Source organism: Trachurus japonicus, chromosome 10 (genome assembly GCF_045865225.1).
Source record: "Trachurus japonicus isolate A0001 chromosome 10, Traja_1.0".
Classification (NCBI taxonomy): Eukaryota; Metazoa; Chordata; class Actinopteri; order Carangiformes; family Carangidae; genus Trachurus; species Trachurus japonicus.
Window position 1 is genome coordinate 11,873,332 of NC_140916.1, and position 22,794 is coordinate 11,896,125.

The 22,794-nt window shown below is 40.6% G+C and overlaps 1 protein-coding gene across 1 annotated transcript; it reads left to right on the plus strand.

Annotated features, from left to right (window-relative positions):
• The first annotated feature begins 71 nt into the window (after nucleotides 1-71).
• gtf2e1 (general transcription factor IIE, polypeptide 1, alpha) lies at nucleotides 72-13,102 on the plus strand. Its single transcript, XM_085789270.1, has 6 exons — nucleotides 72-246; nucleotides 801-1,096; nucleotides 3,693-3,850; nucleotides 9,778-9,973; nucleotides 10,223-10,458; nucleotides 11,458-13,102. Exons 2-6 carry the CDS (start codon nucleotides 807-809, stop codon nucleotides 11,916-11,918), a joined length of 1,341 nt encoding a protein of 446 aa, XP_085645396.1. The 5' UTR covers nucleotides 72-246; nucleotides 801-806; the 3' UTR covers nucleotides 11,919-13,102.
• The last annotated feature ends 9,692 nt before the right edge of the window (nucleotides 13,103-22,794 follow it).

A 22,794-nucleotide genomic window follows, 5' to 3' on the forward strand; every position in this document is an offset into this window, starting at 1 on the left:
TGCGTTAAAGTTTACACCTCGGCCAATTGAAATCCAAGAAAACCTTTCTCTGTGGTTTTGGTTTGCCTTCCGGGACTTTCTCTTGAAAATCGTGAAGCATGCTAACTAGCCCAGCAACTTGAAGACTGAAATGTGCAAATGTGAGAGTTTTGCTGAGTTTGTTTGAGACCCAGTCAGCGTGTAAACTGAAATGACTTAAGGAGGTGTTGACGGCTCGTAGCACATCGGTGAAATTTAAAGAGTCGGGTAAGATATGCGTTAACTGGCTGTCGGGTTTATGGGAAACTAAATATAAAGACTACAGTTTTAGTTACCATAAGATAGCGTCAGTACGCTCGATGTAAATAATGTCAGACAACGGCTGCTAAATTGACTAACGTACTACTATTACAAGTCGACTACGGTGTGTAACCATCCTGCTGCTAGTCACTGTTGGTTGTCTTTGTTCGAGTAAGCTAACGGGAAGCTACCGGTGAAATACGTTAAGTTGGCTGTATGTAACAGTAGGCTTAGCTAAACTGGACATATGTCAGTGTAAAAGTTGTGCAAAAGCATTCAAGTAAAGGGAGGATGGAGAGGAAGGGACATTATGTGAAAAATATTGTTTCCTCTCCCTTCAGATTTCATCAATGCTTCCCAAAAGGATTGAAATCTTTATCTAAATTTGTTCAGCTTTAAATGGCCAATGCTATGTACTTCTAGGTTTATGCTTATTGAAATCTGACGTGCTCATCCCCAGCATTGTTTACAGAAGTGCCTACCTGCAGTCTCAGATCTCCACGTTTCATTTCTCCTCGCAGTAGAAGATGATAGAACCAGAGCTACTGACCGAGGTCCCTGCCTCACTGAAGCGGCTGGCCAAGCAGGTTGTAAGGGGTTTCTATGGAGTGGAGCATGCCTTGGCCCTGGACGTGCTGATCCGTAACCCATGTGTACGTGAGGAGGACATGCTGGAGCTGCTCAAGTTTGATCGTAAACAGCTACGCTCCGTACTCAACACCTTGAAGTCAGACAAGTTTGTCAAGTGCCGCATGAGAGTTGAGACGGCCCCTGATGGCAAGACAACAAGACACAACTACTACTTCATCAACTACAGGTGTTGTGGCTTATTTCTAATCTTTGAATTTAGCAGTGTCTTCAATGCTCCTTGCTTGCAGATGGAGTTTTGTTGTAGGTGAGGTCCAGGGAATAAGAAGTAGATGATGCCCTCAGGGATTTGCATTATCAGCCTGCTCATCCTGTCAACAGTATTTCACTGAGCAATACTCATCTGCCAAAAATTGTGCTAGCATTTAAAGCAAAATAACACAACAGCCACTTAATTATGTTTAATCTCTTTTAGTGATGCTCCCCAAATTCATTGCGAATAGATGAAAAGCATATTTGATTAATCCTATGTGGTAACACTTTATTTTAAGGGGTCCTTGTTCCTGTGTAGTTACCTAATTAATTACAGTGTAATTACCAATGTAACTGCATGTAATAGCATGTACTTACATTGTAAATACATTGTGTAATTTGGTGTACTTACAGGTCCTTGTTACACTTGTAATAAGAAATGCTTGTTACAATACCTGGTCAAAGTGGCCACTCTCTTTGGGGAAGGGGTACATCTGCAAGAAAAATGGGTGAAACCACAACCCATGTTGCCTGGGCAACCTTTTCCATCAATCTTCCTCCTGTCTCTTGAGTCTTGGAACATGTATGCTGTTACACAACTTAGTCTATGTAACAGTTGTGTTAGTACACCTTTGTTACTCTTTGATACAGTGTAATAAGCACATTAAAGTGTACCTGGGATACCTCAGTCCTTAAACATTAACTGCAATAACCAGTGTCTTTGATAGTGTACCACGTGTGCTGTTACACAACTTAGTCTATGTAACAGTTGTGTTAGTACACACTTGTTACTCGTTGATACAGTGGAATAAGCACATTAAAATGAAGTGTACCTGGGTCGGGATACCTCAACTCTTATACATTAACTGTGATAACCAGTGTCTTTGATAGTGTACCACGTGTGCTGTTACACAACTTATTATGTAATAGTTGTGTTAGTACACCGTTGTTACTCTTTGATACAGTGGAATAAGCACATTAAAGTGTACCTGCTGGGATACCTCAGTCCTTAAACATTAACTGCAATAACCAGTGTCTTTGATAGTGTACCACGTGTGCTGTTACACAACTTAGTCTATGTAAAGATTGTGTTAGTACACACTTGTTACTCTTTGATACAGTGGAATAAGCACATTAAAATAAAGTGTACCTGCTACATACTTACATGTAACATCATGCAGAAACTTGGCACTCAAGTATTTTTACATAAACCAATAACTAGAATAGCATTTTTTCAGAAAATGAGACAATGCTGGATAACTCAATTCATATGGAACTGAAAACATCATCAGCAATCTGTATGCATAAACCACACACTCAAAAAAATGCATTTCAGTGTTCCTTTATCGTCCTTTATTTTTATTATCCCCAAAAAACCACAAGGCTTGATCTTTTCCTGTCCTTTAATGAAGTCCTCTATTTCTCCTCCGTAAAACTGAAATGATCACAGAAACACAATTTACTTACAGTACTTACAGTAGCATTGCATGAATAGGTACACTTCAATTAGCATCCAGATTAACAAAATGAAAAGAGTTAGCATAGACTGAAAGCTAGCAAGGTATATTTACCGAAAACATAACTAATTATGTCTTAATTACAAAAATACACAATCATGTAACACTATTGACATATTCTACTCACAGATAGACATTCCCCAAGGCAAAAGCGTCCAACAATATTATTTAGCAGTCTGTTTAGCCGTCTGTGCTCACTTTTACACCCGAGCATGAGAAGTGAGCATGCAACAGAAAAAACACAACGTAGCTGGACTTGACGAGCCGAGCGCTCACTTCGACGCGGTTTCTCTGAACCAAAGAGAAGACCACTCACTCAGACATGGTTTCTTTGAACAAAAGCACACACTTTTTTAACCCTCAAAGATAGTACAAAGACACTGGTTATTGCAGTTAATGTATAAGAGTTGAGGTATCCCGACCCAGGTACACTTTATTTTAATGTGCTTATTTCACTGTATCAAAGAGTAACAAGTGTGTACTAACACAACTATTACATATACTAAGTTGTGTAACAGCACACGTGGTACACTATCGAAGACACTGGTTATTGCAGTTAATGTTTAAGGACTGAGGTATCCCAGGTACACTTTAATGTGCTTATTAGACTGTATCAAAGAGTAACAAAGGTGTATTAACACAACTGTTACATAGACTAAGTTGTGTAACAGCATACATGTTCCAAGACTCAAGAGACAGGAGGAAGATTGATGGAAAAGTTTTCCCAGGCAACATGGGTTGTGGTTTCACCCATTTTTCTTGCAGATGTACCCCTTCCCCAAAGAGAGAGGCCACTTTGACCAGGTATTGTAACAAGCATTTCTTATTACAAGTGTAACAAGGACCTGTAAGTACACCAAAATACACTATGTATTTACAATGTAAGTACATGCTATTACATGCAGTTACATAGGTAATTACACTGTAATTAATTAGGTAACTACACAGGAACAAGGACCCCTTAAAATAAAGTGTTACCATATGTTTGGTTAATATCATTCTTCATTGTAAGAACATGTCTCTGTCAACAACACTTCTCTCCATCTACTTTTACAGAGTACTTGTCAATGTGGTCAAGTATAAATTGGATCACATGCGACGGCGCATTGAGACAGATGAGCGAGACTCCACCAATCGTGCGTCTTTCCGGTGCCCTTGCTGCTTCTCCACCTTCACTGACCTAGAAGCCAACCAGCTGTTTGACCTTATGACAGGTAAACCTTCAAAATACAATCTACAGTTCTGTAGCATGTCACAGTGTGGTTGATTTTCTGTATGCTTTAGACATTCTGGCTTCCCTAGTAAATTTTAGCTTGCTATTTGCATTGTGGTATGATGATTGGATGTACCTTTTGTAAAGGTGACATGATGATGAATAACATAACACTTGTGTAGTTGTCTGTTGTAGGAAGTAAATCTGAAATTTTATTGCCCATTAGTTGGAGCGGTTTCATTACCTTTTTAATATTATCACCTTGACTTCACTTGCACAACATGAGGTACATGACACCCGAGTGGAGTAAAATTCAGAGTAACAGGTGCTCAGAAAATCTTTGTGCTCTTTGTGATACTGCATTTAGTTTGAAATAAGAAGAATAAGGGGTCCATAATTAGTCTGGAGCTAAAATTGATTTGTTGAAAAAAAAAAAAAAAGTAGGAAACAGGGAGACGGAAAATAATGAACAAATGACAAGTTGAGTACACAGATAAATTGCACTTCAAAAACTCTGGCTGTTGATCTGAACTGTGAATGACTGTGTTTAGAATATTCTATTACAGCAAAAGGTAACATACGTATTTCCACTCATGCCATACACAAGGACACAAGAACGCTCTCTGTAAACTTGCTTTTCATAAACACTGTGTTTTTTAGCAAGGTATTTAATGGGTCATTTAAACTGTTAATCCTTGAGATACTTAAAGTGCAGCAATTTAAATCTGCAATTCATTCATAAAAAACAGATGCATCTCCTTAATTAAGGGGTCAGTCTTTCCCGAGGCAGAAATGCCTGATGTCTCTTTTTGTGATAAACTGTTACTGAGCCTAGTCTACTGTATGTGCTTACTGGTGAACTGGGCAGTACACCTCTAGATGGCAGTCAGTACTCAGTTCTATGAAAATATCTACTCAAGTAGATTCATTAATAACAGGTTCATTCAGTGCAAGTCCGCAATAAGAATGAAATTGCAGCGCTTATTAAAAAGATGGCCCTGCCTCCAGGCCTTCATTAAAATGTAATAATTTCAAAAACAGTCCACCTTCATATGTTTGTGGTTTCTCTGGTCCAACATGAACACATTTCTAAAGGTGCACTGTGTCTTGCTTGTATTATCAGTTATTTCATCCTAAAATTATAGTTAATATTTTAGTGCATCTACCTTTGTTTTTCTGTCTATCTGAAATGATAAACATAGCCATGTTTGATATTGACTGTGAAAAGATGCAAATTGAAAGACTAATTGGGGCTAATGATGTGGAAGTGGTTGAGGGCAAGCTAGCAGGAATACATTTTCTGCAAATTAACAGTCTGCTATGTCAAAGTTGACTTGGCATTGTGAGGACAGTTCACTTCAAATGTCTGTTAATCCAGCTCCAGGACATGACCTGTGTAAATCAAGACATCTCATTAGCATTGCACAGTCATTTACTGTGTTACCATAATTGACTATTTCATACTAATTAATGTAGATTACTATTTAACCCTCTGGTATGGGTTTCAACATGTGTACTTGCAAAACAGTACTATACTAGTGCCAATTACTCTTTTCCTTCTTTTGGAGAAGGGAGATAAACTCCAACAAGTACAAGAATTAAAAATAAAGACAGGGAAGAAAATAACATACAAACTATATCCCACCTGAAGGGGCCCCAGTGTCTGTTGGTTTTCATGACAGTTTGATTACGTTTTGAAACAGTCAGTGACTCCAGGCCTGTCATTAGAACTGTAATTTCATTTGATTTAGTATTAGTGGGCATTGTTGGCTGATCACACTCTCTACCACTGTGTAAGTTTCACTACTAGATGCTTCTCTTCAGTGTAGGACCTAAATCTTGTCAGACATAATTAAATTGTTTATCATTGAATGGAGCAGCAGTTCATAAAATATGTGTTATTAAGTGAATTCCTTTCACACGACAGTGCAAGAAAAAATATTTACTCTCCGATGGGTAAATTAGCCTTTTTCTTCACAGCAGAAATGCACAAACAGCCTTTGGGCCTCAGATCCTCTTTCAGCCTGCCAAGAACGGTTTTAATCAAGCTGCATGGTTCCATTTTTGCCTTAGTTAAAAATAATAATGATATGTGATCATATGATGTCATTGGATTGGCCAGAGTGAGATCCTAGGTGTGCAGTGATGCTGACAGGTTGGCTTACCATATTAACAGAACCTCAAAAAAAGGTTCATCTGCTGCAATCCATCATCTCAACCTACAATCCTGACTCACCCTTTGTTCCTCTCACCCACCACATCTCTGCATTTATACACTTTTTTTTTGTCTGCCTTTCCCTGTCGCGCTCCGATTCTCACCCTGTCTCAATATGGGCTGGCAGCTGTCCAAAACCTTGCTTCTAAATGGGCATCACATCGCTCACTTATCACGAGCAGTTATCCATTCTGTTGTGTTTGTGCTCGCTTTTGATAGGTGAGCAACCGAAGCGACCAGAAAGTCTTAATCATCTTAGGCAGAGCGTGGGTGAGGATATGCAGAATTTAAAAGGAGGATGAAGCTAAATATAACTATGGCAGAATGGTAGACATAGACTCCCACATGCATTTAGAAAATCATTTAGTTGATTAACAACACAAAGAAGTGACCACCTCGCTTGAGTCGCACAAGCTTTCTCAGTTTAAATGAGGTCTACTAACATCTACAAGGCTAGTGTTTAATTGTATAACATTTTAGCAGGAAGATGCACTTGATATCCATGCTGACACAGAGAGGCTCATTTCAAGATTAATTTCCCTGGCCTGAGACATAAAAGTTACAAATGACAACCTACATTCAGGCAATACTAAATGCATGTAGCAAAATGTGACGAAAATCCAATCCTCCTAACAGCTTTCCTCTTAATGCAAACTGATTTCCTGATTGTGCAAAATGTCCTGTAAAGACTGGGAACAAGCCAAGTAATGTATCAGTGACATAAACCAAGCATTTAATGTTTACTTACATTAGAGGAGCTCTAAATCCTCAGTACCAGTATATTTGTTTTTCTGCAATTCGTCCACCCAGTATTTCCATCTGAGTAAAGTACAGCCCCAAAGATCTGCTTCATGTCATTTGCTAAAAATGCATGAATGCATGTGCATTTGGGTGGAATAATAATGCTACAGCAGAATGTTGTGCTTTTGATGATGATGATGATGATTATCTATGTTTCATACTTCTGTCATCTAAACTGTGTTCATTCATAAACTGTAGTCATTCTTGAGTCTGTCAGAATGAGGCACCAGGCTTCAACCGTCTGCCAATCCTGAGGTTGATTATTAATCAACCAGCACTGTTGCTAGGAAACACAGATGGGGTGTGCTACACACACACACACACACACACACAAGTGTTTAAAAGAAGAGCTGAAATGTTCATGATTTAAATTTAAATCTGTTTTGATTCGGTCAATTGTTGGGAATAGTTGATTTGATTTGGTTGGGAGTCTGAAAATTAGGGCACCATTTTGATGAGTATGAATACCCTTGACTTTGAATTTGAATTATTTTTATTTATGTAGTGTGTTTTGTAGTTGGGCTTACCACATATTTTTCTAACACTCTGATTGTTTTTATTTATTTATTTTTGTCTCCATCATCATTTGAATTTGAAATGACTTCTCTTATTTCTCAACTTCAGCTCTGCCTGACAGGCAAAGCAACATGTTTATGGAAATGTTGTATCATGCACTGAATTCAGTAATTGTGTGGGTAACCTATTATACTGCATCCAGTGTGCTGAAGCCAGATTGAATTTTTCAGTCAATGTAATAATGTGAAGTATAAAATAAAAAGAAAGCAGACTAAGCAGACTTCCAAGGTCCTTGACAACACGTTTGAAACTTACTTTGGAATGAAGGATTTATCTACTTAGTCAGCCATGAGTCGTAAAAACCCCAAAATGATGCACATAACTACTTGAGAAAAGAAAATGCACAATAATTCTACGATGAAGGATTGATAGCGGGTGTGAGTTTATTGCTGCAGGGGATCCACATTCACAGCTTCCTGCTACAGTTTTAGAACAGTCGGCGTCTTCCTGGTGATACATTTACAATTATCTTGCCAATTCCTTTGCTCTCGTCTCTTGTTTCCACATATTTCAAGTGGTATCCAATGATGCTGTGAAGGCAGTAACCCTGCACTCTGACTGAGGCTGACACAATGGGTACCTGGAGCTCACACAGCAGTAGTCTGATGGACCGGTTGCTTCTTCAGGGCCAGCAACACTCAGTGTGGCCTCACTGGGATGGGAAATGACATTACTGGTCTTCCAGCTCATTCTGACCCACAAACTAGAGCTACACCCTGCAGCTCAGATTTTTCACAATGTGCTCTGTGAATGTTCTAAGACGAGCATTTTTGTGCTCATTCCTCCTGACATTTTGTCTGCACAGTTGTTGGTGGGGAAAAAATTAGGTTTGTTTGTTTTTAACTTTTGCATAAAATCTTACTCTTAAAAACAACCTTTGATCAGTCAGTGCTGTCAAGGGGTTTGTTTTAGACTGGTAGGGCTCCAATTATCATTATGTTTGGGGTGGAACCCAACCTCAGTTTGTGATGGAGACCAGCAGTGGCAACATGGGGCCTGTCTCATTAGTGAGCAAGAGTCTGTTTCCATGCTGCAATGGTTTTCAACCAAAGGTTTTTTCATTTATTGTGATGGAGAGCGACACAACAATCCACAGCCATGATGGTTTTGCTAGTCATGTGTTACCGAAAACAGCAGATTGCTTTTATTATCCACAACTTTTCCATTAGGAGAGGTGGGACTTGCCTCTAAAAAGTAATTTTATCTTTTCAAGCAGATTGCTTTATTTGTTAGCGCTGAAAATGCCCCCAATGGCATAGGTGCAGTGTTTTGTTCTATTGCTCTCTGACTTTTCTTTCCTGGCATCGGCACAGACAGCACTGTGGTATCATGGACTGTTTTCTTTTTCTCACACACACACAGACACACACACTTTTTTCCTCTGTCACACACATAACCACAAGGCAGACATGGGGTCTGTGCAAATGCTGGAACAGCTCCCATTACTGAAACTGAAATCAGCCAGAGAAGCAGATGGCCAAACATGCCCTTCTCTAACTGGTAGGAAGTAAGGTGTGCATGTGTGTTTGTTGTTTACACATAGCGTAGACAAGGAGACAAGGTCCCAAAGCACCAGTAAATGTAACACAATGTTCATAAAATTGTCCTCAAAAGTTCATCACAATGGAATTAACTACAATCTCTGGTTACCTCTAAGTAGATGACCTGCTGTGTCATTGCTACAAACACTGGTCTTGCTCAAGGGTTTGTACTGTTCCGTAGTTAGACATGGTCCACTTATAGTGCAGTGCCAGACGCTGATCAGAGACTCAGCAGCTCATTGAGATTGCTCACCCTGGGTTTGCATGATGGCAGGCAGCTCTGAAGTTGTGTAATTTTTCGTGATGTGCTGTCCCATTCACATCCCTCTTGATTTTTTATGTTAAGTGGCTCAAAAATACTCAATTTGTCTGTAATCATTTGTCACCATATTGAAGCGTGTCCTCGTTGCCACTGTATCAGTCGGCTGCATCCCCAGTTCTGGACTGGTGATGATTTGAGGGCTGAGAGGTTGCGCTCCTGCCCCCAGCCACTCACAGCATAAATGGTGCAGCTAATGGATGGAGGCTAATTAGGCTTGCTAAAGAAAAAATATTCTGGTTAAGATGTTTAGAAAAATAGTTTTCATCCGCTACCGTCCCACTGCCTGCCCACATTTAGTGGCTTAGTGGATTAATTCATGGCTTTAGACATGAATTAATGTACTCGGTACATACAAATTTTGCCTGTGGATACCCAACCTGTTGTTGGACCCTGTTGTGAGCAGATGGTATCTTTTGGCCTACCTGAGCATCCCCTCCCACTCATTTTAAACAAAGTTCTTTCTTTACCCACAGGTACATTTCGCTGCACCTTCTGCCAGACGGAGGTAGAAGAGGACGAGTCCGTCTGTCCTGATGCCCGGACGCTGGTGGCGCGCTTCAATGAGCAGATCGAACCCATCTATGCACTGCTACGTGAGACCGAAGATGTCAACTTGTCCCATGACCTGCTGGAACCTGAGCCTGCGGAGATCCCTGCTCTCAAACAGAGGTCAGTTTGGGACGTGTCTTTAGAAATACACCGGTTTATTCCCCGCAGTCGCCATCACGTGTCTTCCCGAATAGCACGTTGAACCAGTATAGCTGACTGACATTATAGCACATACTACAGTGGAATTTTTATTTGATTCACTAGCAGTGGGAGCTTACAAGTTAATGAATTACATTCTCATGATTATTCATGTTTAATTAAAGTGTTATGATGATTGTTTAAAGGTTATATTCTCAATCTTTCCTCTAGTCGTGAACGTGCTGCAGCAGCCGCTGGAAGCGCTGCCGGCCCGCATCGTGAAGCCTGGTCCAACAAAGGCTCGTCCTACGCCGACCTGTACACCCAGAATGTGGTTATCAGCATGGAGGAGCAGGAAGAGCAGCAGAAGCAGGCCAACGAGGGCAAGGCACCTAAGGAGAGGCCTGTATGGTTGACCCAGAGCACTGTGCAGGGCGCTTACAGCGAGCCGGACATGCTCAAGAATCGTAAGTTCTCCACTTGCTGAACCCAAAGCATCACACCCACATTGCTGTAGTTGTGTAATTTGAAGCAAATTCTCTGCCACAATCTCAAGATCTCCTTCTCGACACATTAGAAGACATTAAATTCAACATTAGATTGCCTCCCACTCTCAACAGCAGCTGCTGCTGTTTTCACCGTCAGTAAATCATGGCATGGCTCGCTGAACAAACAGGATTTTTCAGAAAATTGGGAGATGATGGTTATGGAAGGACCGTGACGAAGCTCAGTCCAGACACACACCTGTGGCTGCTCTTCTCTGACCTTCAATTTCAATCCCCACTCTCTTTGTAGTTGAAACGGGCCTTTACAGGTCAACTCAGGTTATCTCCTCCTGTCAGAGTGGTCGTTCACCACCCAAGGGCACGCAGCAATCAGGCCTGGCCATATTCCAACTGAACTGTGATTGCTTAATTGAAATAATCTGACTTGATTAGTGCATGGCTGAGCAAGGATTGCTCATTTATAAAGTCCATTCTTGTGGAAATTGCATAAATTATGTCTTCCAAATGTCCTGCATTAGAGGTGCGTCTGTGTTTATGTCTGTAAGGAGCCTGGAAACAGACAGGTAAGGACATCTGAAGGTGACCTAGTTTAAATGCTTTTGTGCATTGGCTTTAAAAGCTGTGATTCAGGTAGTTACTTGCAATAAGTAGTCTGCCAATACCATCTGTGGTCTGTCATCTTAATTTGGCATAGTTAAGTTTTCAATTACTACTTGATTCCATTTTTTTTTTTTTAAAGATGATAAGCTTCTATTATGGATGTCAAATAATTGGGAAGATGTGACTCTTGATGACATAGACAGCTAGAGAGATGTATCCTATCCTCCTAGTTGTTGAACTACACACAACACACAGTCCACTAGTGGTTGTGTGGAGGCATTACCAATGTTCAATGCTCAGCAGAAGAGGCAGAGGGAGCTATAAGATGGACTCAAGTGTCTTATTTTGCTGTTTCTTCAGGTGGAGACCTTGTACCCGAAGTCCAGGATGGAGCAGCTGGTCAGGCAGTTGGCCAGGTAGATGAAAACGAGGAGGTGATGCGCGCTCTGCTCATCCATGAGAAGAGGGGAGCAGCAGGAGCAGGAGCAGCTGGAGGCGGGGCGAGCGCCGCCGCCAAAGGACTGGCCTCGGCCACGGCCAACGCCAGCGACTCGGAGAGCGACACCAGCGAATCGGACGACGACTTCCCCTCGGGTCCTCCCCCTGCCGCGGCTGCTCAGCATCGGGCCGCCGAGCAGGAAGAAGAGGACGATGACGAGTTCGAGGAGGTGGGGGATGAGCCGGTGGTGATGGTGGGAGGTCGGCCATTCTCATACCGAGAGGTGAGTCAGAGGCCAGAGCTGGTGGAGCAGATGTCCACACAGGAAAAGGAGGCCTACATTGAAATGGGACAAAACCTCTTCCAGGACATGTACTTCTGAACACACGCATCCACACAACACCTATACATTATTCCCCGAATATATCCTTCTGCTGTTTCACACTGTCAGTGGTGTTTTCAGAAGAAATGTTACCGGACATCAACTTATCTAGAGGAAACAGGATGCTGCTCAACAAGTATTGACAGTCAGCTAGCTTCATGCTCCTGCACTGTAAGGACCAAGGACATGCTTTGACAGTGTTGCCTAAGGGATCACACTTGAAGTATTCTGTCAGAAGTATTTCTGAAAGTTGCCAAACAACAAGGAAGCTGACCAACTACAGTCTGTGCACAGTGTCAACTAGCTTTTAGTTTCTTTTTTTTCCTTCTCCCAGCTGTAAGTAACAGGATGTCTCCACAAGTCACGCCTCTAGCTGTGTTTTTTGGTTTATTCATCTACCTAGAAGCGACATGAGCAGCACTTAGTACTAAAAGTCAATTTTTCTTGTGTATTGTGCTGTCATAACTGCCAAAAAAAAACCAGCTGAATGCAAAGCAGGGTTGTGGCTGAATACACCGAGGACGGACTGGAGCAGCTGAGGCGCTAACTGCTTTCACTTCGCTGCCGTGCAGACAAGGTCACGGCCGAATACTTTGTGTTTTTTCTGAGGCACGTAAACAGACTGGATTAACAAACTCATCTCAGGCAAAATGTTGAATGCAGGACAAAAGGACTATGGGTAAATCGTTGTAGGGTAACCGTGCAACAGTTATTAATTAGAACGGTGTGTGATGAAAAGCACTGCAGTACAGGCAAATGAATCAGAGTGTAATAAATGTGTTAGCTGAAGTCAGATTCTGGGAGGGGGGATGAAATGCTTGTGGGCAGACATGTAGACTGTAGGTGAGAGAGAAGTGTGACATTTGTCCTCTCACATAGAACACTGACTCTAGTGGGAGTGTGCAGCTTTTCATTATGTCTAACACCATTTACAGGTGAACCTCATACACCACACTGTGCTTATGTGTTTGGACACGACTTCATCCCACATCATGTTCCTATGTTACGACCTTGACTTAAAAAAAAAAGAAAAGATTTGCAATTTGCAACCATTTCGAATTTTTCGTTTATATTCAGAAAATATAAGACTGTAATAAAGAAAGTGTGGATCTAATTTTGAATTTAGCTTTGGATGTTGTTTTTTTATTTGTATTCACTTTGTACAAATAAATTTTTTTCTCTTAGTTTTTTCTTGATCTTCCATGAAATGTTTACTTGTGTTCTCTACACAGTGTAATGCCTCCTGCTAATGTGTGTCAGGAGGCCAGTGGTTCCTCCACATTTCTCCCTCTAATGCACAAGTTAAACTAATGTGATGCTCCCATTACAGTCTGGCACCAAATCCTTCTCTGCTCAGTGCTGAAAAGAAATTTTCAGACCGCCTGGGTTTTTGCACTAGTTTGCATTTCTTGTATTTCTTTCTATCTCTCCCTCTTACATGGAAGTGGCCAAAAAAAAGGCAAAAGGTTTACTCATCTTCTTCAATACATTTTTTTTTAAAAAGCAATAAAGTATGAGCATAAAGGCATGTCAGCCACAGCTAGAGGAATATATTATATATGTTCTCATTGACACAATATCAGTAAGGCCTTGAAAGTATTTGGCACAACATTCTTTCAATGATGGACTTATACGATTTGGGGAGTTATGGGTAGAGGTCACTGTGACCTCAGTTCACTTATTAAAATGTATTTTCTAAAGGTGAGATTGTTCTCGTGTAGTCTGACAGTATCAGTATTGTACAAAACCTTAGAATTAAAGAAATAGAAGAGAATCTTGTGACAATTTCACTCCATGGTCATATCTTCCCAACGACTAGTCCCATCTTACCAGGTCAAAATAGGTGGCAGTGTTCTTTTTCTTTTCTTTTTTTTTTTTTAAGGCATCTGCTGCTAGACAAACACATTCTCAGTTCTCCCCCGGATGTGTTCCAGCAGAATACAAGGGAGGTTTGTAATATGGTTTTCTAAATAATGACTGCTTTGATGTAACCACAGTAACCTACAGCACTGGGTCAGCTACTCATAATGGGGGCAATTTCACCTCTAAGCACAAGGCTGAACATTGAATGTGGGCCTGGCATTTACAGAAATCAGGCCTTTTCAAATAAAATGTTAAATGTTAAAGCTGCCATGATGCCTGCTGTAGAGAAAATTAATCTCCCTTTATCTTTTGAAGCAATATTAACTGGAGTACTAAAGGGAAAAAAAATCATTGGCTTGTTTGCACTTCAAACCCCCAGGGTATTTTTTTTATTTTATTCATGGTTAAAATGTCCTTATATTTGTGGTAAACAGCGCCAGTGATTTTCTTTATACATCCCCAATATTGTCAGATTCCACAAAGTGTAAATCTATAGTTCACCCTTTATATTGAAGCCATCTGTTAGAGTGAGACAAACACAGGCAGTTGCAAAATGGCTTTCTCTGAATGGTAAATGTCAGCCTCCCAGACAAGTGGACTTGTAGGTAACAATCATAAAAACTATAACTTGTCAGAAATCCATACCATTATCATGTCAAGTCTGTGCGGGTACTTGTCTGTGAGTGGGGAGGAAATAGCTGTGGGACGGTACTTCAGATGTCAGTCATTGTCACAGATGCAACCAGTGCCTGGAGCTCACAGAGCCTCAACAGGAGGCCTGTCCAGACTGGAGGGCTCTCTAAGACATGTGAAAATGATCCTCTTTCAGATGTGTGATAGATGATGATAACAGTAAGACTTAATATTATTTAATAATATGTTTGAGTAACTGCTAGCAGTATTCTAATCCATGCATACTAATGGATGTGTGATCACTTGTGCTTGTGTTATATGTGAAAACAGTATTTCAGAATGCTAATGCTGCTCTGTGTCTGCTGTGTGAGTAGTGTGTAACGTGTAATTAGGCAACTGTTTCCCACCAAGCGAGCTATAACTCTTCCTTTCTGCTCTGCCAGGAACAAAAGCATTGTTGCTGGAGGGCCACCTGCTAGCTGAGACTTTAAAACTACATCACCCACTCCCTCATATTGCACAAGCTTGATGTTATTGATTCAAATACTTGGCATTGTTCTTCTTTGAAATGCATTTTGTTAAAGGAGTTTGTCCTTTTCATATGCCCTTCATACATTAGACATAAGGTGCATGCAAATCCTGTGTTTGCACCATGGACTGGGATAAAGACCTAGCCTCCATGAAGTCACCCATAGGTTTCTAAAGAGCAATTTTGAAGCTCAGTGTGGGCCATTGTGCTGTTTATTTCTGCTCTGAAGTTGCTCATTTTGAAATGGGCGTCCATGGGGATTAACTGACCTTTGGAGTCAGCCTCAAGTGACCATTGGAGGAAGTGCAGTTGTTGGTACTTCAATGTTGGCTTCATTTTTCAGCCCCATGAATTCCACTTGATAGAAAATCCCTCCAATTAGTAGAGTCGAAACAGACCGTTACATTCTGAGCCCTACAAGTTGCGTGTTTTGGACGTATGTTTCACACGTTGTACATTATTACGTTTGCCGTATTGGATTCAGTTTCAAATGTAAACCTGTGCAGAGCAACTTGGTGAGGTCTGACACCCCTTGGGTAGACCTACAAGCCCATACATTCCTTTTAAGTTAGAGGATGGACACCTGTAGGGCAAAGCATAAAGGTCAGGGTGAAAACAGGACCTGGCCTCATTAAAACATCCCCCACCCTTCAGGACAGCTCAATTAAAAAGCCAACCTCATACTGTTCCATTGATCTGCTAAGGCAAGTCTGAGAGTGAGGAAGTAGGCTGGGTTGTAGGGAGGGTGAACACAAATCAGCAGGGATTTTACAAAGCTATAAAAAATCAGGGGACCTTGAAGATCAGGTGTGGTGTCGTGATATGGTTGTTAATCGTGGATACTGGAGTTCAAGCACATAATTAGTTAGCTTATCCTTGATGATATGCTTTTGTTTTTCTTCCCTGTATTTTGTACACTGATTTGGATACAAATATTCACAACTGCACATGATCTCATTTGTTTGTGAAAGACAGAATCATTTAAAGGAGAGGGAATTAAAGCAGAAGTAAGCGATCCGGTCGTTTTGGCTAATGCTGCGTTCCAGGCAGGCTTTTGAAACAGTAAATTACAGCTTCAAGTCACAACTTACGACTTTGTAGCGTTCCAGGCAACCCACTCGTGTTTTTCCGACCTGTTTTACCTGTGAAAGTGCACTATAACGGCCACTCGTAACTTCTGACCCGTGAACTCGTACCAGATTGAACTGGTACGACTTCACAGGTCGGAAAAACACGAGTTACGAGTTTCCTTGAACGCACCATAACAGTCCTCGTCCCTACGTCACCACATTCACGGCGTCCCTTGGCTGCACACACAGCCCTGCATGCCGTTCTCTCTCCTCATTGGATAAAAACTGTAGGATACGATAAATGTTTTCTCCTCGGCTCAGAGCAGAGCAGAGTGACTGACAGACCCGTGTTTCGGTCCAAACACTCTATGTAAGTGATTGCTGTCAGAAGATATAACTATTTAAGACTTATATTAACACAGATATATCACTTACTTCTGCTTTAAGGTTGATATCCAGGGATCAAGCGGTATATCTCTGGGAAAGGATTTGGGGAGGCTTGGTGTACAGCTGTGTGAGTGGGTGGACACTCTGGAAGGCAGGTTGTAATGACTCAGATTTGCTGATTATTTGGCACGATGATTACTTGAGGTTTGATTGAGGTGTCTCCGTCAGTCTTTAGGCTGGAGGAACAATTAACTTAACAATTGACTGAGTTTGTCTGTCAATCAGCCTGTAATTCTCTTTCATCACCTGCTTTGAAAACTGAGAGCTCTTACAAAGTCTATTGATATAACCTATCCACTTATTCATCCATTTTTCTGTGTATGTGTTGGGAGGGGCGGGAAAGAAATGTTTAAACCATCTGCAATCTGAAATATCTCTTTAACACAAACTCAGAAACCACTGTATTGAATTACTATTATTACTGTACTGAATGGTTACAGCACTGCTAGAGCTGGAAAGCTCTTCACAGCCGCTGTAGAAATGTTACCAAGCCTGGTGAAGCGTACTGCTTGTTTTTAAGTACTGAATATTTTTCTACATTGAATTGCATTTGCGCTTTTGCAAATGTGTGTTTGCATCTGTAGTACTAGCTACACTGCTGATTTTCATTTACATAAGGTTTCTTTTAATACATATTTCAGCTTACTATTTATATAGCAAATTTTGAAATAGGTTTCTGGTCCTGGTTTCAGTTATCACTCATGAGGGGTAATTTGTTTTGCATTAATATAGAGAAATGTATAATTTTGGTAAGGAGTGGAAATTTCCTCTGTTTTAAGCAGACCTCGAACTTCTCATGTTCATTTTCTCTATGGTTTGTGCAAATCAGAGCCAAGTCGAAGGCAGAGTGCCTTGAGAGAGAGGGTTAAGACTAGACTCGGTGTGTGGAAAGTACACATTTTTCTTCCAAGCTTCTGGATGAGTATGAACACTGAAATGTGGAATAATATAAGCATGCATGGTTAGTAGACAGGAAGCTTATTAGAGTTTGTAAATCTTATTGGTAGTATGCTTTGGACACTGCCACTCAAGCTACTGCAGTGGAGGTGCCAGAGAGACCTGTGTTTCTGCACATGGATCAGGACGTGTTTCTTCATCGCTCAGCTAGCAGCTCTAGACTGACAGCTCAGACTATCACTAACAACGTTCTGTGTTTCCAAAGGAACAATGAGTACAAAAACATTTTCCTTGAGGATTACAAATGAGCTCCAACAGCGCACCATGATGTAATTTATGTGACATTAACATGGGTAAAAACAACGTCTATAATTTTGGATAAAGCTCACAATAACAGTATACAGCTGTTCATTCAGCTCAGGGTTATATGCCTGAATTTGTAACTGTAGACACATCCTGTATCAAAATTGAATTAAATGGATAGGCTACACATCTTTGTTCAGCCCATTAAAGACTTGTGACAGTCGTTCAAGAATTAAATGATCATGCATCTGTAAAAACAAGAGATCAAAACCGAGAGTTTTACGATGTCAGCAAGCAAACACATTCATGTTCACCATTGTCCACTTCGTTCAGTGTTGTTCAATGCCGATGACTGTGATGGAAATAGACCTGTAGGTATTAAGTCCTAGACAAACTGAAATTCATCCTGACAAGCTAGTTGAGACATCAAGTTCAACCGGGGACATTTGCTATAGTAGTTCCCCATCCCTCTTCCTTTATATCCTGACTCTGAATTAAAGGCATAAAGATGTCAGAAAAAGACAAAAAAAAGAAAATTAAAAAAGCACAAATATCAACTTCATAGTGACGCCAGAGGAAATGTCAGGGGATCATCAAAGTTTCCTGACATTTCATCACCGTCTAAAGGCTTAATCCTGCAGACACCATGCATACCTGTACCTAATTCAATTGTAAATCACTGAGTATTTGTTGAGATATTTCTGTCTGGATTTGTGGTGGAGCAATTATTCCAAGTAAAGGGCCTCATCTCAGCATCAAACAACGATATCTATTCTACAGAACATGCCTGCTTTAAGTTTAACATTTTAAAGAGGTTTATTGTAAGATTTAGTACATTTTAGTTGATCCAATATGGCGGAGCAGGGCTGGGGCTAATGGTTCCTCATGGTTTGGAACAGTTGAGACAGATTACAGCTGAGCGTGGTGAGATGGCAGACACTAAGCAGGGAACCTACAACACAGATAACACTTTCCATTAAACGGTAAGCTCCAACCTTCTAACAAGCCAGTGTGGGGATGTGGGTAGGAGGTCTGACACATTCACTCTACAGGGTCACATGATGTCTCATGATCACATGACTGCAATCAGGAAGTGATAAATGTTTGGGAGATGCCAGTCAGCCTTTCTTTGTTCTGCCAGCCAACTTTGCACAGCTGAGCTGGGTTCACCTCATATACAGGTATGGGGGGGGGGGGTCATTTAGGTATATGTCGGTTCAGTTGCCATAACCTAGATTTAATACTTATTTATTCTATTTTATTAGGATAATCTAGCGTGTTTACTCCTCGCGGAGAACACAGACCACTGCATGGCCTTTTTACATTGACGGGACCACCACGTTGTGACTCCAGCTGTGGAGATATGGACACTGATATGCTGGTAAATTATATAATGCCACTTTTATTGAATGTTTTAAAACTGTGTTGAAATGTCTACTTAAAGCCTCTCTTTGTGTCTATAGCACTTGGAATGTTCAACTACACCTGAATAATTAACTGCGATGTGGGACAATTGAGCATACTTGCCAAGTAGGCCTATATTTATTAAGTTAAAGGTTGAACATGCTGTGATGTTAAACTGGGCTGGTAACTAATGTGTTTTATTTCTCTCTTAGAGAAAGGACCAGGCCAGCCACTGTTTTATTGTTAAATCATCGACATTTTGTGAATTTAACTTGTTTTGGTTCTTTTTCTTCTTTTGCCTTCGTTTCTTTTTGTCTCTGGGACCAATGAATTTAAATGCTGTTGATGCTGGTTGTACTCCTCTCTTACATGTGTTCTCTTCTTAGGCTGTCTCTGTATAAGGCCGGATTTGCACGGGTGTACTCCTCCTTCTCTTCAGGGTGACCACATGGGTGAGACACTGTGGTGTGTAGTCTACCTATAACCGCAACACGGTGTGATATACTGTAGTGGTGTATTGATATTTTATGTGTGTAGTGCTTGCTGTGTTGCATGTGTATCTCGGTGTTGGGTCTGCTGTCTCTCGTTTCTGCTCTCTCTCCAGGAGCCCCCTGAGGAAGAGGGATTTCTGCTCGTGCCAGTCCGACCTTTCTTGACCGAGGAGTTTCAACCAGTTATCTTTTGCAAACACTCTATTCATAGCGTCCTAGACTTAATGCTTTTACACTGGATATTTTGTATTTTTACTACTTGTAATAAATTTGTTATTTTTATACATATTTGCCTCATTGTCAGCTGTCCCTATTGCGGGGAAGATATAGTAAAATAGCCACACTATAGGTAAAGGAAAAACTGAGGGGTCCCCTCTGCCCACCATCAGGGGGTGGCGTTGTCAGACATTTCGTGGTTCTGCTCCTTGTCAGGCACCACACCAGTATGTGGGTTTTAGGGAAGAACAACAACCAGCAACGAACACCTGACAACTAATTGAATTTTCTCTCAATTTCCAAATAGAGTAACAGGAACTGTGCTGTAAGAGACACAGACAGGCCACTAACAATAGGGATGAAAGATCCTTGCCTAATCATTACAGCTTTTTTAGAGAAATCAAACATCTACCTTTTTATCTGTCTTGTTTGAAAGGGATGCTGGAAATAAGTGGTCGCTCTGCTGCTGGCCGTATTGAGCTCCCATCACTGCAACCATGACAAATGCCTGTCCTTCTTTAGAAACCGTTAACCTTTTGTGGAACCATTTCATATCCACTTTGAAAAGAACAGCCATTATTCACTTTATTTATTCATGAAAGTCCCCGCATTTTTCCGTACCAGCCAAGGACAGGAGCTGCATTCACTTTGGCCTGGCTACAGTTATGCATCTCTTTACACATGCAGTAGCTCTAATGTGCCTAAATTGCTGTTTTATCGCACCAACTGTTATATAAACATTTCAGTGGTGGAACCCAGAGCCATGGCAACCTTTTCTGTTTTGTCCTTACTGAGGAGCTTATCTTCATCATGGCATTGACATACTTTATTATATGACTTTAACCAACTACAGAATTTCTTGTCAGCTTCGTTGCAGATGTGGAAAATGTATAACTTTAGTTTAGCTTATTTATTTGTACCATAGAAAAATAAGGACAATTACAAAAATAGAAATGAAACAAGAATAGTAAGTGTGGGAGAGGTTAAAAACCCTACTGTATATGGGCTTATAAAAAACACCTCAACAACAAAAAGAGTCAAAAATAAAATTATAGGTGCGTATAAATGTGAAATTACTTTGTTATTGACAAGCTTAATATGCTCGGACCATGACAACCTCTCATCAATTAAAACGACCAAAAATTTGGTGAAAGAAACCTGGGTTATATCGTTACCCCCAATTGAGATTTTAGCACTGGATTTACTTTTCTTTTTTTTTCATTTCAGTAAAATTAGATATTTTTAATTTAATGATAACTTATTTATCTGGAACCATTCAGACAATTTAATAATGCCAGAATTTGCTTCACTGATTAAAGAATAAAAATGACTGTGAGTGAAAATCAAATTAGTATCATCAGCAAAAAAAGTATAGTGGAAGAAACAGTCGCAAGATCATTAATGTAAAGGAACAATAACAGAACAAGTATGGAGCCCTGGGGGACACCATATGTTATTTGTGCTCTGGAAGATGTACAACCATTGACATAAACGATTTGTTCGCGATTTGAAACATAACTGGCAAGCTAACTATATGAATAATCCTGGAAACCATAACAATGTAACTTAGAAAGCAAAATAGTGTGGTCAACAAATTATCAAAGGCTTTGGATAAAACTAAGAAATATATAAGATAGATTTAAGGGAACATTGAAGCCACCTACATCTTTAGGTCACCTCACTTTTAATGCTGTTGTTACCCATCAGAGAAGCCCAATGTCAGCTGCACTTTAAAATGACAACTTTTGACATTCAGTGGAATAAAGCAACAGAATTACATAAAAGCAGGACACACAGACACATGGTTAATTATTAAACAGCAACATTACCAATTCAAAAGTTGCACTTTGACAGCTGCTCAGGAGAGGTGTACCTCTAAATCCGATAGAAGTAATAATATAGTGAATGTACATCTCTGATCACATCCCAGAGGTCCGTGCAGCCTGAGGAATGTGTAGGAGCCTGATCAATGAAAACTGATGAAACAGCTGTGTCTCCAGTGCTTTGTTTGTGGCGATGTGTTACTGCTCCTCCTTCCAGTGAAGGGACCCCTGAGAGTTGATTTGAGTGGACTATTGACCTCTGATCATTCCCTACTCCATAGGGAGCTGGGACTATCACTCTCTCTCTTCTCATGGTTGATTAGCTTTTCAGTGATTTTCACTCCTGCTGTAGTGTTGTGTACATTGGCAATAAGGATAGACGTTGGTTGGTTGGTGTGCTGTGATATTAACAGGTGTTGTTAGACATTGTCCATGACATACTGTAGGCCTACTGTGTGTTCAGACCCTGTATTTAAAGCATAGCCTACCTGTTGGTGGCTTTTACAGCGGGTAGCCCGATGTCTCCATCATATCAGGACAGTTTCCCTTTACAAGCATTAGTCCAACTGTCGCAGTATGGACAGTCTTTGTCCTCATAATTAAAATTAATTAATGTTTTCTTTGGACAATATTGCTGCAGAGGCTAGAGCAGAGACATACAGGTTAGTGTTCTGAATGGAAACTCACTCATCTGTTCCCTCTCTCTGATGGATGTGGTGGAGGGATGTAAATGTTTATTTCACCTACAGTAAACATGAAGTTCACTGTATTTGTTTTTGTTTTGACCAGTTCCCCAAATTAATTGCTTTCAGATTTCAACAAACTATAACACTGGAAGACTTCCATTGTCTTAGTAGAGTACAAAGACATTTTCTCATTGTGCTAGTGCATTTCCTGATCTGACTCTGCAACGTACAGTATGGAAACAGTTTGGACCCTCATAAAAACTATAACAGACCAAACTCGCATTGTATTAGTGTTTCCAATCAAATGACTAGATTTCATTTCATGCTACACCTCTCCACTAGTTGCCCTTACTGAGTTTCCAGCTAGTTACCTGATCCACATGCCCATCAGCTCTACTGTTCCTGATGCTCTTATCAGCCTCAGCCTCCCAGCTTGTTGCATAGAGGCCAGGTTTCACTACCTGTTTGCCAGATTGTCTGGTGCCACTGCCTGTTATCTGTCTGACTCCTGTCT